At 43.8% G+C, this 17,608-nt stretch overlaps 1 protein-coding gene across 1 annotated transcript in view; it reads right to left on the reverse strand.

Annotated features, from left to right (window-relative positions):
- TXLNB (taxilin beta) overlaps positions 1 to 17,608 on the reverse strand; it is a 121,949-nt gene that overhangs the window by 63,504 nt on the left and 40,837 nt on the right. The window contains exons 3-5 of the mRNA XM_068231685.1: positions 17,303 to 17,394; positions 14,738 to 14,908; positions 2,695 to 2,889 (exon numbers count right to left, since the gene is read on the reverse strand). Coding sequence (XP_068087786.1) covers positions 2,695 to 2,889; positions 14,738 to 14,908; positions 17,303 to 17,394 — 458 coding nt within the window. The remainder of the gene's footprint in view (positions 1 to 2,694; positions 2,890 to 14,737; positions 14,909 to 17,302; positions 17,395 to 17,608) is intronic.

Raw genomic sequence — 17,608 nt, forward strand, 5'->3', positions numbered from 1 at the left:
AATTGTCCTAACCGTATAATAAATGCAGCTTTTGAAATGAAATTTACTGAAGATAGGGACAGAAAAAGAAAATGTCTTACTTCTAATGTCTTGATGTCTACTGTCACTCCTTCGCTGCCCCAATTGACAGAGATTTAATTTCAATGAACCGGTTCGGGAAAAAACTATTGAAATGACAATTTGACAATTTCTGACATTTGCAATAATTTCTTGACAAATTTGATCATAGTATTCAAATCCACCAAAAGTTGAATGGGAAAATCAATGTGTATATGGCCTGCTTAACCTCCCTGGTGGTAAGCCCGTGCTGAGCACGGGCTATGCCGCGCAGGGGGATTTCTCAGGCCCTGCTGGGCCGATTTTGATAATTTTTTTTTGCAGCACGCAGCTAGCACTTTGCTAGCTGCGTGTGCCCTCTGATCGCCGCCACTCTGCGCCGATTGCCCGCCGCTCGCCGCGCCGTGCCGCCCCCCCCCCCCCCAGACCCCGTGCGCTGCCTGGCCAATCAGTGCCAGGCAGCGCTGAGGGGTAGATCGGGTCTCCCAATGACGTCACGACGTCGATGACGTTGGTGACGTCATGCCGCCCGTCGCCGTGGCGATGGGGGAAGCCCTCTAGGAAATCCCGTTCTTTGAACGGGATTTCCTGATCAGAGATCACCAGAGGCGATCGAAGAGGGCGGGGGGATGCCGCTGCACAGCGGCTATCATGTAGCGAGCCCTGGGCTCGCTACATGATTTTAAAATAAAACAAAAAAAAAAACTGCTCTGCTGCCCCCTGGCAGTTTTTAATAGACCGCCAGGGGGGTTAAAGCAAACCTGAACTGAAAATTAAAAGTCAAAATAAACATACACACATCATACTTACCTTCCGTGTAGTCTACTAATCAATCTCTTTCTCCTCTTCCGTGTCCTGTTTGCCTACTGTCTTACTTTAGTCAGTGAAGCTGAAATATGAGTAGTTGCTGTGATGCTGCATGTGTTGGGCCGTGTAGATGCTGTTTTGTTTTATTTTCTGAGTGTATGTGATGCAATAGGTTGCTTGCCCTGTTTCCTACCCTACATGCATGTCTATTTTTCTTCCCCAAACTACACATTTACAGTACTGAATCAAAAAGACGTAGGATAATTGTCCTAACCGTATAATAAATGCAGCTTTTGAAATGAAATTTACTGAAGATAGGGACAGAAAAAGAAAATGTCTTACTTTAGTCATTCACTGTGATGGGGACAGTATTGAAGGGGTATTAAAAACACAACTGTATCTAGAAAGGAGGCAGGGAAAGCAGAATACACAAGCTAAATGTAAATCAGTACTTACAAAAGAGTGAGACAGGGAACACACTAAGCAGAAACGGTAGCATTGCGGAAAGCGCAGCGTTTATGCATGCAATGTTAGTCAATGGGCCGCATTAAAAAAATGCATATAAAAAAAGGCATGTGTTTTTTATGCGTTTTATAATATGCGTTTTTAAAAACGCTGGTTTTGTTGCATATTTTTGAAAAACGTATCAAAAAAGCACATATTGGAAGTCAATGGTAACAAAATGTAATGCGTTTTGTATGCGTTTTTCATGCATTTTTATATGCGTTTTTGAAAAAAAAAAACTGTTTTCTGATGTATTTCCGCTTCCTGTTGACTTCCTAGTGATTTGCATAAGACGCAATAGAAAAACGCATGCAAAATGCATATGCGTTTTGTATATGCTAACCGCAAATGCATTAAAACGCATGCAAAACGCAAAAAATGCATCCTATGGTGGAGTGGACTTTAGAAGGTTTAGTTTTACTATAGTGGGCAGAGCGGTGACATAGTGGTCAGTACTCATGCCTTGCAGCTCTGGGTCACCAGTTCGAATCACAGACAGGGCACCATATGCATGGAGTTTGTATGTTCTCCCAGTGTGAGTGCCTTCCGGGACAGAGCGAGGATAGATATCCATATATGCTGAAGCATGTTCCATGGTGCACTCTACCTACAAGGGCCCCACACATGTCACCTGTAGTATATAAACCGCAGATAGGCTGACCCTCCCCCCGCAAAAAAAATGTGGGTGTCAAAAAGTTGATATACGGTGTATACAATGTGTGTTTTGCATGGGGGCGAAGGTGGCACATTGGGAAGTTGGCCAATCAGCGGGTCATAGCTTTCGGCCTATTTTTATATCAAAAGTGGGAAGGTCAATGTATGCAAGATATATATATATATATATATATATATATATATATATATATATATATATATATATGCTTTTTTAAATAACTGTCATGTTTTCATTACTTTCCCCATTCATTCTTTACCCTGCAGCGTGTCAAAGCTTCAAGGGCTTCCTATTTTGTGTTTAAGTCTGCTGTAAGTAACTAATAATCATTATCTAAATGATTAAAGTATGTTTACCTTGTGCCTATTATAGTTCTTTACAATCAATGTCAGTGAGACCAAACCCATAAGCTAAAATGTAAAAAAAATACAGGAGTGCATCAAACGTGCATAGTGTTAGACAGTTACATTGAGTTAATAGTGTTCATATGGAAGTCATTTACTTCTGCTAAACAGTTAGCGCTGCTGGCATAATATAGAGCACCTGCTAAGGTCATATTTTTGACAATATCAATGAAGTGTTTTATTAGCTTTTGTTGCAGGTTTCTTTGCTAGTGAGAAAGATTGACACTAAGGAGAGCTGTTGTACCATACCTCTTCTCTGACTTCATATTGGCTGACAATGCTCTTCAGCTTCTCTGCCAACTCTGCATTTTCCTGGCACAGCTTACTGTTCCGCTCACTCTGCTGCTCTATCTGAGTCTGGATATCTGCCAGCGTTGTCTGGAAATGATTAGTGATTTCTTTACGTTTTTCATCATCCTCTCGAGCGCGTTGGATCGTCTCTTCCTAAAAGCAAATAATAGAGATTATGCTTCTTGAAATAACATATCCATTGTGTGTTTCACACTCAATAAATGTGGGGAGTAAATATACATAACCACAAAGTGCAAAACAGCCTTGTTATTCCCCAGATGCTCTGCTTTGTGTCCAGGGAAATCTGCAATCTTGGGCCCACACTGGCTGCAGGGCATGGCTTCCCTCACTTAGCACATGCTTCTTCCTTCTGTCCAAAAACTACAGTGATCATTGTTATTGTCGGCTGACAAGCTGTTGCTGGTCTGGAGACTGGAAAATGAATTACAGTCTGGCAAAGCATTCAGTTCAAACTTGTTTCCCTACTCCTTATTGCACATAGAGTTATCCTGTTTGCTTTTCTTCCAAAGTAATGTCATCTGTGTAAAAATCACATGCCTCCTCCAGCTCCAGGGCTGGGAGCTACCATTACAGGGGTATGTTATAGCCTACATACAAGCACAGTACAGACCTGCAGAAAGGGTTGTCCCTGTTACATGGGGGCTGCCATATTGCTTTCTGCAAATTCTGAAAAAGGCCATTTCCTGCATAAATCGGGTTTTTGTCTAACATTTCAAAAAGCTGTGGAGCTGCATACACATAAATCTCTATTAGTAGTGTGCCACGATCCCCCCACAATATCTCTGGGATCTTAAAGCCAGATACACACATACAATTTTGATTGGCCAATGACGGTATAATTTTACCACCTCCATGTAGTAAGAGCTAACCTACACACCTACATATTATTCAAAACCTGTTGGCCCTCACTCTACATGAAGGTGGTAAAATTGTCCAATTTAAATTGGGATGTTTGTACTGTTTTAGCAGTTGTCCACGAGAATCAGCATCACTGTATAGTGCAGGATCTAATAAAAACAATTCCATGTTATATGGTCAGTGGGATTTCAGCATGGCCATACTGAAAGCTATTGCGTCTGATCTCTGCAGGGGGAGTTACACTTCCATGTGCTTTATTGCCATTCAACGTTTTCAGACTGAGATGTTAGAAAGCACAGTAGTTTGAGCATTTAATTGCTTCACTTATTTTCTATTGAGCATTGAAAGTGAGCTTTACGCAGTTATAACTCCTCATGAAAATCATTTGTTTACTTGTTTTGACGTTAGATGCGTCAAAAGCCAACACCATTTATAGCTGTTGATTTAGAGTTGCACGGCTGCTGTCAGACTGAATCACATACTGATTTCAATACAGTATCTCCACTAAAGAGAGATCTCTTTGTAAAGCACAATATCTATCCAGCTAATAGGCCAATAACAAAGGAAAGGATAGTGCTGCACTACTCTGACAGACTTTCCACAACAAAACATTAATACAATAATTCCTGAACACAGCTGCGCCTCTCTCCTCCCCATGTGCATTGAACAGGTCACATGTCAGTTGGCTGCAGTGCAGTGATGTGCTTGTATAATACTCAAGCATGGAGCAATCGAGTCCTGATTGCTACCAGTGACAGTTATTTGTGCATTGGTCCATAACTTAGAGGTGACAAGTGAGACCTTCTGGTGACGATAGCCACAATTCACTAAAGGTGCCCATACACTAACTCAATTTCCTGCCGATATACAGCAGATTTTATCACTGTGATCAAATCTGCTGTGAAATCGATAATGCAAACGTTGACTGATTTCCATCCGAAACCGATCAATTCAGTATTGCTGGCTGGTCGAGAGGGCGGCGTTAGCGGCGTTCAGCATAGCGGCAGCAATACATCACCTTTCCGGCCGGCGTGAGTCCCTGGGATCCGTTCAGTTGCACTTCTTCCGCCTGGCCTTCTTCTCCATCTTCTCTTCACTTCCTGTCGCACCCTGTGACAAGACGAAGTTCAAACAGTAGGGCGCCCTCTACTGTTTAAACTTTCAGTTGCCACAGGACAGGACAGGAAGTGAAGAGGACACGGAGGACGCCGAAAGCAGGGTGACTGAACAGACCCCGGGGATTTGCGTCGGCGGACAGGTAGTAATATTGCTGCTGGCCGAGGGAGCAGGGGTGGCAAGGCAGGCGGCAGTGGCGGCTTCACAAGTTTTGAATCGATTTCAAATCTGTGTGCATTGTATGGCTGCCAATAGATACCTGTGTTATCATATTAGATCAGAGAGGGATCTATCTGTTGGTCAACCTGGTGACAATCGAGCAGTGTGTGGCAATTCAAAAAAAATGTAACAGCAATGAGCAAAATGTTACATGAATTTATTGATGATACAGTAATGTATACACATACGTTAGCAAATTAGCTGTATTTGCACATAAACTAGTGTTGCTTGCATTGCCAAATGATTATTTAAATCATTTACCTCTTGTGCGTGGCTTATGGATTGGATGCAACAGGTGCTTACTGATATTGCATACCACAGCTGGACTTTTATTATCGTAATCAAGCCTTCCTATTGCCTAGAATAGATTGTTTGCCCTTATTTACATCTTAATAAATAAGAAAATATGCTTAGGCCCCAAGTGAAGTTATAGCAGACCCCCTATCCAAGCTGATAATGAGAGACATCGTATGAGCATGGGGTCCTCCCAATCCGTATACCAATATTCTATACCCAATAAGAGGATGGACATGACCCTGAAATGGAGAGGTGACATAGGCCCCCCCCCCCTTTCCTACCGCTCCCACTTCTGGTAGACATGGAAGCTCTTCAGACAAAATCCCTGATTTGTTGGTGTACCTAGGAGTTACCAGTAGTGAGGGTTTATGGTGCCATCTGATCTCCCTGAGAACCCTTACACATTTGCCCAAAGTGTTTGAGAGTCAGATGGTTAGTGGAAGTATTCTACTCAGCTCCCCCCCCACTTACCCCCCCCCCCCCAGGCCCCCCACCTACTGTATTTTTCTACCAGTGGTGCCTCTTCTCAGTGGTCCAACACATACTATAACATTATAACCTGTGCTTGGTCACGGAGGAGAGGCACCTTTGCGAGGATGAAGACGGGAGTGCACAGAATGGAGGAGTGCACCAACCAGAACAGGTGAGTGGCAATGCTGCAGAAAACTATGCAGGGACTCCGGGGAAAAAAAATAAAGTTGGGGAGGGGCCTGGCCACAGGCTTGGGGTCCTGGGGGTGGGCTTGCAAAGGGGACCCTAATGCCATTTAAGGGGGAAGGGGGGGAGTAATATTGTTAGCATACAAGGAGTGTATTGTATATGCAACAACTACTGTATGACTAGTATACTGCATGGCCACTAGATGGCAGTGTTACTTTTTTGTGTTCCTATTCTTGTTGTGTCATAGTGATAAAATAAAAGGTTCTGTGCTTGTTGGTTCCTGAGCAGAGTTCAGTGTAACACATAGACTAGTCTGCCTGTCCTTTGTGTAGCCTAAGAAGTTATATCCATCAGGTTATGGGCCCAGGTCATGCTACAGAAATCCAGCACATGCTACAGAAGCCCAGGATATAACCAGATACAGCAAGCTACAGCAAGTGAGTGCAGGAGACAGCACCAGAAAGACAACCAGCAGAAATGGCTGCCAGCATCCCCTCAGCAAAGTTCTCCATTGCAAATCTATCAAATCAGAACTACCAGTCCTGGAAATTCAAGATGAAAATGCTTCTTATAAGAGAAGGTACGTGGAAATGTATAGATGAACCCAGACCTGAACAGCCCACGGAGGAGTGGTTAGACAGAGATCAGAAAGCTCAGAGCACAATCTCTCTATGCATAGATGATGATCAAATCATACATATACATAGGCCCCAACCGTTCCGTTTTCATCGGGACGGTCACGATTTGGGGGGCCCCTCCCGCCATCCCGCGCTACCCCCCCTTGTGTCCCGGCCGCTGGACAAGGGGGGAAAAAAACCTGATCGAGGCACCAGCCGCGGGGGATCCCGTATGCTATTTGGTATGGGTGGCTGCTATTTCTCCCTCCCTCCCTCCTAATGTGCCCCCCAGTGTCCCCCCTGCAGAGATAAATGCGCAGCAGCGGAGCGGGCTGTCATTATTGCCTCTCCGACTACCGGCATCTGGCTCTTCTAGGCTTCCGGTTTCCTGTGACGTCACAGGAAGCCGGAAGCCGAGAAGACCAGACGAGATCCCGGTAGTCGGAGAGGCAATGGTAAGATTAATGACAGCCCGCTCCGCTGCTGCGCATTTATCTCTGCAGGGGGGGGGCACATTAGGAGGGAGGGAGGGAGAAATAGCGGCCACCCATACCAAATAGCATACGGGATCCCCCGCGGCTGGTGCCTCGATCAGGTTTTTCTCCTCTCCCCTCCTCCGCACCCACGGGCACCCTGATGGTTCCCCCCCCCAGTCGGAAGTAAAATTAATTAATAAAATCCAAATATTTATTTTTTATAAAAAAGGTGGGCGTGACTAGGGATGTTGGGGGTGCGGTTAGGGGGTGTGGCCTGTGTCCCGGTTTGTGAAGTTTAAATGTTGGGAGGTATGCATATATGTAACTGTAAGACTGCTAAAGAAATGTGGGAAGGATTACAGAAAGTGCATGAAAGAGTTCATCTCAGCAATAAACTGTATTTAATCAAAAAGCTTTATCAGACCAAGCTACAGAAAGACCAGGACATGCAGGACTATATAAGACAGACCTTAGAAATGGTGGAGAGACTGAGAGGGATTGGTGAAGATATAAAGAACTTCCATGTGGCAGCATTATTGTTAAGTGGACTTCCTAAAAGTTATGAGGCACTTGTCACAGCACAAGATGCACGTCCAGATGACAAACTAACACTAGAATATGTAAAAGGCAAGCTTGTGGATGAATACAAGCGTAAAGCAGAAAGTATGAGTCATGCAAGTGTATGTTCAGAGACTGCTTTAAAGGTAAAGTACAAAAGTAATGTGCAGCTAGAAAACCGAGAATGCTTTGTGTGCAAAAAACCAGGACACCCAAAGGCAGATTGTAGAATCTGGAAAGCTAGAATGCAAAAACAGAGTGTATTGCAACCAGGGCCGGGCCGAGGCATAGGCTGGAGAGGCTCCAGCCTCAGGGCGCAGTGTAGGAGGGGGCGCAGAATTCATTCAGCTGTCATTCCTAATTGTGTTTGAAGCAGAAATAAATAAAAAAAGGGGACACATAGCAGTGACTGCAAGCCAGATAACTAGATATTAGGTGTTGGGGAGGTTGTGGGCCCTGTGGCACCTCTTAGTCTAATAGCAATCAGTGTGTGACGGCTGGAGAGGCAGGGATGGAGAGGCACACTTTGGTGTCTCAGCCTTGGGTGCTGGAGGACCTTGTCCCGGCTCTGATTGCAACAAGCTAAGAATGTCACCGAAACAAAGGAGTTTGCATTTGGATCCAAAAATGATGTCACCTCAGTGCAAGCATGGTGTGTGGACTCAGGTGCTACAAGTCACATGACAAATGACAGACATTTCTTCACTCAGCTTGATGAAAGCAAAACAGAAAGGATAACTACAGCTAATGGACAATTCACAAATTCAATGGGAATAGGAGATGGCTTTCTATACTGTCCTACCTCTCCACATGTCACTAGAAAGATCCATGTAAGAAATGTTCTGTATGTGCCAGACCTTGACAGCAATCTTTGTCAGTAAAGAAGCTCACTGACCAAGGCAATGTAGTCACATTTCAGGGTGACAGTTGTGTCATCACAAAAGGGGATTCCTTGCTTTCAAAGGCTAAAATCAGAGATGAACTATATCGGCTGAACTGCAGTGAAATGGTTAAAACAGCCAAAGAGGATAAGCAATCAGACTGCATCCACACGTGGCACAGACGCCTCGGGCACAGAAGTCCTGATACAATAAAGAAAATAGGTGAGAATAACTATGCAAGTGGTATTAAGATCAATCCATGTGATCAAACGGTGATCTGCACCAGCTGTATTAAAGGAAAAATGACAAGGAAACCTTTTCCCAAGCAGACCAGCAGCAAAGCTCAGAAAACTCTGGACTTGATTCATTCAGATCTTTGTGGTCCAACTTTAACTTTAACTCCAGGAAAGAAAAAGTACTTCCTGACTTTCATTGATGATTACTCCAGATACACTACAGTGTTCCTACTTCACAATAAGGAAGAAGTGCCAGGGAAATTAGAAGAGTATCTCGCTCAAGTAAGTAATACATTTGGCAGGATGCCCAAAGTACTACGGACAGATAATGGCTCAGAATATACAAGTGGTAAAACGCAAGCCATTCTGAGGAAACATGGAATCTTGTTCCAGACGACTGTTCCATATAACCCAGAGCAAAATGGAGTTGCAGAGAGAATGTGTGAGAGTGGGAGGAGCATGCTCTTTGATGCTGACATGCCAACCACATACTGGGGAGACGCTATCATGACGGCATGTTACCTTCAAAATCGTTTGCCAGGAAAAGCAACAACTAAAACTCCATATGAACTGTGGAACAAAAAGAAACCAGATTTAAGACATATCAAAATTTTTGGAAGCAAAGCCTATGTACACATTCCAAAAGAAAAACGTACAAAATGGGATGCGTGTGCAGAAGAAGGAGTATTTGTGGGGTACAGTGAATCACAAAAAGGATACAGAATTTTACATCAAGACACAAATAAGATAACAGTCAGCAGAAGTGTGATTATTGATGAAAGTTCTGTGTGTTTAAAGTTTGAACAGCCGACTCAGACTATCCAAACTGAGGATGAATCAACATCTGTCACTCAAGAAAATAAAGAAAATGACACAGAAATAGAAATTATTACAGAAAAATCACAAACTGAACCAGAGACGCCTTCAATCAGAAGATCAACCAGAACCAATAAAGGTGTTCCAGCTGAACGACTATCCTACATAGCTCGAAGAGCCGTCCAAACTGAACCTGGTTCATGGAAAGAGATGCAGGAACTGTCAATTCATGAGAAACAAATGTGGAATAAAGCTGCTGATGAAGAGATGGCATCACTCAATGATCTACAGACATGGCCCCCTTTAGAGCTACCTCAAGGTAAACATGCCATAGGATGTAAATGGGTTTTTAAAACCAAATGTAATTCTGAAGCAAAAATCTGTAGGTACAAGGCAAGGTTGGTTGCGAAAGGTTACTCACAGAAGTTCGGTGAGGACTATGATGCTACTTTTGCGTCAGTCGCTAGACAAAGTACTTTCAGAACACTTATGACAGTGGCTGCCATGCGAAAAATGATTGTGAAACATCACGATATAAAGACAGCTTTTCTTAATGGTGATATTGAAGAAGAAATTTACATGTCTCAGCCAGAAGGATATGTGAAAAAGGGTCAAGAGCACCTTGTCTGCAAGTTGCAAAAATCTCTTTATGGCCTCAAACAATCAGCACGAGCGTGGAACTCAAAAATTAATCAAGTTCTATTAAGTGAAGGATTTACAAGAAGCAAGGCTGATCCGTGCCTATATGCCAAACAAGTAGACACTGAATGGATGTATCTATTAGTTTATGTTGATGACCTGATCATTGCTCACAAAAACAACAATGAAATTGGAAAATTAACAGGAATACTCAACAAGCATTTTGAAACAAAAGACCTAGGAGAAGTGACATATTATCTTGGAATTTACATCCAGCGTGAGAAAGATGGAAGCTTCCTGTTAAACCAGAGTGCAAAAATTGAGTCTATTCTTCAGCAATTCAACATGACAGAGGCCAAAGGAACAAGCACACCTATGGATACAGCCTATCCAAAGTTAGAAGGAGAAGATGATCTTGTTACATCTAATGAACAGTACAGACAAGCAGTGGGGGGCACTTCTCTACATTGCAACCACTACACGTCCAGACATTGCAGCTGCCATGTCTCTTCTTTGCAGACGAGTTGATAAACCACGTGAAAGAGACTGGAATGCAATTAAAAGAGTTATGAGATATCTGAAACAGACAAAAGGCTTAAGTTTGAAACTGTCAGCGAGTGGTGACTTAAACCTCATGGGATATGTGGACTCTGATTGGGCAGGTGACCACAACACACGCAAGTCCACCAGTGGTTACTTATTAAAATTGGGAAATAGTCCTATATCTTGGTCCAGTAAGAAACAAACGTCAGTGGCACAGAAGCTGAATACATATCGGCAGCGTATGCCTGTCAAGAAGTTGTGTGGTTACAGCAATTACTTAAAGGGGTTCTTTCGCAAAAAAAGTAGGCAATTAAAAAATGTGACAGATGACAGGTTTTGGGCCAGTCCATCCAGTGGCGTAGCTATGAATCTCGGGGCCCCGGTGCGAGTTTTACATTGGGCCCCCCCCAAGAACTCTATACGTAGCAATTGATACGGCGCAACAAAACCTGCCAAGGTCATCTACAGTGTCAGAGGTGCCAGAAGGGGATGGGGAACAGCTTGTTAATGATTACTACCATTCAAAGCATCTATAGAAGTGATCATTACCAACACAGGACCAATAAACAGCTTATACTTTGGTTTAGGAAGGGTCCCATGGGGCCCCTCTGGCCCAAGGGCCCCGATGCGGTCGCTACCTCTGCAACCCCTATTGCTACGCCCCTGAGTCCATCTTTTTAAGGGGGATACTCAGGTCTTTCTTTGTTTTCAACAGCATTTCCTGAACAACAGTTTAACTGCCAAAATAGCAAGATACCAGCCAGCCTCCTCCTAATCACTTGCACACTATTATGTCAGTTAAATTTTGCAACTGTTGTTCAGGAAATGCTGTTGAAAACAAAGAAAGCCACGAGAATCCCCCTTAAAAAGATGGACTGGCCCAAAACCTGTCATCTGTCACATTTTTTAACTGCCTACTTTTTTCGCGAAAGAACTCCTTTAAGGATCTTGGAGAGGCAACCTCAGAACCTACCGTCTTATTTGAGGACAATCAGGCTTGCATTAAGCTTGCAACAAGTGAGAAGATCAGTGCAAGAACCAAGCACATCGACGTCAGACATCATTACATTCATGACCTAGTTGATCAGAAATTGATTGTACTTAAGTATTGTGAATCAGAAAAAATGATTGCTGATGCTTTGACAAAGCCACTTCCTAAAAATAGATTTGAGGATCTTAGATCAGAAATGGGAATGACATAGATAGTAGTTGTTGAGTGGGGGTGTTAGCATACAAGGAATGTATTGTATATGCAACAACTACTGTATGACTAGTATACTGCATGGCCACTAGATGACAGTGTTACTTTTATGTGTGTTCCTATTCTTGCTGTGTCATAGTGATAAAATAAAAGGTTCTGTGCTCGTTGGTTCCTGAGCAGAGTTCAGTGTAACACATAGACTAGTCTGTCTGTCCTTTGTGTAGCCTAAGAAGTTATATCCATCAAATATTGCCCTAGAGCTGAATTGTGTCTAGAACCGGTCCTGATTTTACTTGTAATTTAGGGGTCTTCTTTGATACCTCAATCGTCATTAGCAGCTTTGATTGCAGCCTGGCTCCTTTCTTGTTGACTGCAGCCTCCTCATGTTCACATTATAGTTTGGTTCCTGTCCTGTTCACAGAACGCTCCCCAATGTTCTTGTATTCTTTCATCTTTCTCAAGAAATATTGGGAAGAGATCTGACAGCTCAACCTCTATTTACAGACCCATTCAAGTCTATAAATAGAATCAGAGCTGGTAATGTCAAGGTAGATAACCACTTCAGTACTAATGGTCTCTGTACCGGTAGCGGCAGGAGCACATGGCTGGGAAGTTGAAATCTATGCCCTGTCGGGATAACAGTTCCCAAACGTAGATTTCAACTGGCACGGTGCAGAAGTGGTTAAGCAGAATAGCTCCTGTGCATTATCAGTAAATGCCTGCTGCCTGCAGGTCCATAAGCCACACATGAGAAGATGTTGAAACCTTAGATTATTTGCTAATGCAAAAAAACATAAACGTATGCATACATTACACAAATGTGCTAATTTATTATGTAACATTTTACTCCTGGCTGTTTATCTTCTTGGATTTTGAGATAAAGTGAAAGCAGCAAATTCTTAAAGGAAACTTGAAGTGAGAGGGATATGAAGCCTGACATATTTGACTTATTTATTAAATTTTAAACAATGCCTATTGCCTGGAAGCAGGGCCGGCACTACCATAGAGGCAAAGGGGGCAATTGCCCCAGGGCCCCAAAGCATGTAGGGGCCCCCAAGGTATCTCCTCCCCAACTTAACTGTTGCTCCCTAAGGTCTCTGCAGAGTCTTTGACAGAGTAGTGTCTAACCAGTGCTGGTGGGTGCTCCTCTTTCAGTCTGTGGCTCTGTGCGCTCCAGTCTTCACCCACTGCTGGCTGCATCTTCTTTGTGACCCATGGCATGTTATAGCCAGGTCACAGAGGAGAGTGCATGGAACTACAGACTGATAGCAGCAAGCTCAGGGGCCCTGGGTCGAAATTTGGCTACAACAAAGGACATTTTGGACGGGCATGTCTGTTGGGGGGCCACCGGGTTAATTTTGCACAGGGGCCCAATTGTTACTAGAACCGGCCCTGCCTGGAAGTCCTGATGACCTCTACAATAATACTTTTAGCCATAGAGCCTGAACAAGCATGCAGATGAGATGTTATGACTGATATCTGGCTAGATGCGCTGGATACTTGTTTTAGGTGTGTCATTCAGACACTACTGATGCCAGAATGAACAGTAGGACTGTCAAGCAACTGGTATTGATTAAAAAGAAATACATAAGTAATCCACCATATGTCTCTTGCTTCAGGTTCCTTTTTAACTTATTTAGCAGCCCTGGATGCATTGTATTGAGACAGATAATGCATGCCAGGGTGTCTTCTAATGGCACATGCCATTTAGCTGCCTAAAGCAGCTATGCAGAGCAGTGCAGGGAGCTTCTCCATATTTACCTGTTCCGGGCTTCTGCCCTCCTCCACCGCCGGCGCTGCACTCCCAGCATGCTCTTCGGAGTTCTGGTCACATGATATGACATGTGATCTGAACATGGGGATGGTGTCAGCATTACAGTGCCAACCAGTGGTGGAAAAGACTCTTCCATCATCCTTTTTCCACCACCAGGCAGTGCTGCAATGCTGACAGGGGCGTATTTGGGCAATATAGCGCCTATGGCAAATGCTGAAATTGCCCCCTCCCCCGTATAAGTCACTAGCGTTAGCCCTCCAGTATAAGTACCCAGAGGTAGTACCCTAGTATAAGTAGCCAGAGGCAGTGCTCCGTATAGGTGGTGAGAGGTGTTCCCCCAGTAAACCTATGAGCAGTCCCCAGTATAAGTAGTCCTCCCCCCAGTATAGGTGGTGAGAGTTGTCCCCCCAGTAAAGTTAATGAGGTGCCCCTCAGTATAAATAGACCCCCCCCCCCCAGTATAGGTAGTGAGAGGCATCCCTCACTATTGTGGTGCAGCATGAGGGAAGAGGGGGCAGGCATGGTGCCATGTCTGCACCCATCTAGATACGACACAGAATGCAGACACCATTCCCTGGGATACGATCACATGTCATATCAACTCTGAAGAGGATGCCGGGAGTGCAGTGACGCTGGTGGAGGAGAGGAGAAGCCGATCCAGCCGCCCGCAACAGGTAAATATGACAGCTTCCCCTACGCTGCTCTGCAAACCCTGCCAGGCTAAGGAAGGCACACTTCTCTAGCGGCAAGAAAAAAAAATCTGCCCTGCATGGGTTAAAAAAAGAAGTTGTAGTTATTAATGGCACCATAGAAGTTTACTGAATCTACCTCAGCATGTGGTATATTAATCTGAAATGGAATAAAATAATTGAATTGACTGTACAGATTGCTTCATGAAATATTTGCTGTTGAATCTATGCTCCTAGCGTCACAATGACTGAAAGGAATTTCTGAGAAGTCATTGAATCTCTCTCTACCAGTATAGACCATTCCATTTCTCCATCTCTAAAGAAACCTGTCGACTCAAGAATTTCTGAGGCATTGAAATCACACTGCATGAAGAGATACATCATATGTTATTATAGTAACCTTAAGTGTTTTGTTGTGTCTCTGAAGCTCCCGGCAAAGGCTCTCAAGTTTGCTGCGTGCGAGAATAGCTTTACTGTTTTCACTTTGTAGCTGGTCTTTTTCTTTTATAATCTGTAACTGTCGCTTTTGCAGCTGTTTCATCCGTTTTTGTTCTGCATGATGTTCTTCAAGCTATATAGATATGAAAACACAAGAAGAATGATTGTTATCAACATCACTACCATCATCATCATAACATACTGTGCCTGGGTTTTCATGTCCACCTATTATGACTGGTGGTTTTACTGCTTTAAAGAAGAAATGTAGTGAAAATAACATAATTAATAATTTATTTATTGTTTTACAATATTGACTTATTATTACGTTATTAAGTTAGTGTTTGCCCTTTGTAAAATATTTCCTCTACCTGATTTGCATCCTAAAATGTAGCACTTGTAGTGACATCTTTAGTTCTGCCAGGAGATCTGTACAGAATGCTCATTACTGAGAGTTCTATGCACAGAGGGAGATACTGGTTGCTTGGCAGATGCAATGAGGTTCATAGACAGCAAACTATCAGGACCATGCTCATGACATCACACTATGGAAGGGGTTTCACCACAATATCAGCCATACAGACCTTCCTGATGATCTGTTCCAGAAAAGGTAAAAATGTCTTGTGGGAAAGGGGGTATCAGCTACTGATTGGAATAAAGTTCAATCCTTGGTTAAAGTTCCTCATTAAAGATGAACTTAACTGAATGCAGCTTAACTACCTGCTAATGGGCGTGACCGTGGCAGCAGCCCCAGGATCGCCTAACTGGCGTCAAGTCCTGGGGCTGGTTTTTGCAGGAGATGATGTGCGCGCATTTCCGCTTGGTAGGCGGAGCTCCACCCCACCTTCAGTCTCCCAGCGGCGATCGCAAAACCGCCATCTATTTAGTTAGTACAGCTGCGATCTAAGCCAGCACTGTACTGGGGACAGCCGTGTGACATGGCTGGACACAGGAGTGATCGGCAGTGATAGGCTGAAGCCTATCACAGTCGATCGCTGTGATAGGCTGACAGGGGGAAGGAGGGAGAGTGGCATCAATAAAAAAAAATAGCAAAATTTAATACAAAAAAATAAATATTTATAAAAAATAAACAAACACACCTGGTGGCGATCTGACCCCACCAACAGAGAGCTCTGTTAATGGGGAGAAAAAGGGAGGGGGGGGGGGATCACTTGTGTGCTGAGTTGTGTGGCCCTGCAGCAAGCCCTTAATGCTGCAGTGGCCAATTTAACAAAAAATGGCCTGGTCTTTAGGGGGGTTTAACACCGTGGTCCTCAAGTGGTTAATGAACAAAAATGTATACATTTTTTAGTCATTGTTTGCCCATTGTAAAAATTCTGATTTACATTCTTAATTTATCAGCTTATCAAAGATGGCAACATCTTTACAGCTGGCAAGGTGCATCGCTGTGAAATCTTTTTTTGTGGTGAAGTGAGTAGAAAAACACTTTACAGAGTGCACTGGCAACAGGGCCGGTTCTAGAAACAATGGGGCCCCTGGGCAAAATTAACCTGGGGGCCCACAAATAGATACCCCCAACCAAAAAGGCGGCATTAGAGACCCTGACACCCCCTGGCTCTGCCAAAGACTGTGTAGGGGCTCTGGGGCCCTGGGGCAATTGCCCCCTTTGCCTCTATGGTAGCGCCGGCCCTGACTGGCAAGAAAAGACTTTGTGATATAATAGCTTAGGATAAGCATCACTAGGATGGTGGGATTACATACCAATATACAGCAATATATAGATATAGGAAGTGTTTCTGATTCTGAAAGCAGGTTAAAGTACCCCTGACCCCGACCTTGGCCCCAATATTTTTAATATAGTTTTTCTATTGGTGCGGTGCCACTAGCACAAAGCACCATCCTCCCCCCTCTAGCGCCCCCTGCGGCCCCATTCTGACGTCAGATATGGGCAGGGAGGAAGCTCTTTCGCCCCTCTGCCTGTCCTTAGTCCTGCTCCCTCCTCCTGCCGCTATAGTTCCCCTTATGATCCACTGCACACAGTGCGCAGGGGAGCTGAGCAGTGGGGGGGCTTGTGGTGATTAAGTTCGGAAGGATATCTGACCTCATTTATCACAAGCCCACACACAGCGCAGCTCCCCTGCGCGCTGTGTGCAGTGGATCATAAGGGGTACTATTGCGGCAAGTGGAGGGGGCTGAATTATGGACGGGCAGAGAAGAAGAAGAGCTGGCACTTTCTCCCTGTCCATATTCAACGTTCTGCTCAGTCGATGACTATGGTAGGGATTGTGAGCCCCTCTGAGGGATAGTTAAGTGACAAGACAATATACAGTAATCTGTACAGTGCTGCGGAAGATGTTGGCACTATATAAATACTAAATAATAGTATATGAAGGCTGCCATATGTTGTACTGAAAGTTGTTTGGGGAAAGTGAAAGCTATCACTGGAAGCAGCACAAACATACTACAGCAACCACTGTATGGAACTGCATATTATCCTTCCCTCTGATGTGCATATGTAGTAGTGCAATAAGAGCTTCGCATTGCTCATACTGTAGTGTGCAATACTTACCAGGTCTGCATACTTCTTTGCCAGCGTTTCCAACTTCTCTTCTGGTGTGTTTAACTTGCTTAAACTTTGCAGGAGCTGTGCTGCCTCTTTGCCTTTAATATAAACAGTAATATTCCAAATAAATTACAGACAGTATAATACAATCATATTGAAAAACATTTACCAAACATTAATTTTAAATGCATTACAAATCAGTGGACAAATCCAGCTGTCCACGAGTCCATTAATATTTTACACATATAATACAGTATCTATCAAAGTACTTTTTAACCACTTGAGGACCTAGGGCTTTCTACCCCTTAAGGA

Source organism: Hyperolius riggenbachi, chromosome 4 (assembly GCF_040937935.1).
Source record: "Hyperolius riggenbachi isolate aHypRig1 chromosome 4, aHypRig1.pri, whole genome shotgun sequence".
NCBI classification, from domain to species: Eukaryota; Metazoa; Chordata; class Amphibia; order Anura; family Hyperoliidae; genus Hyperolius; species Hyperolius riggenbachi.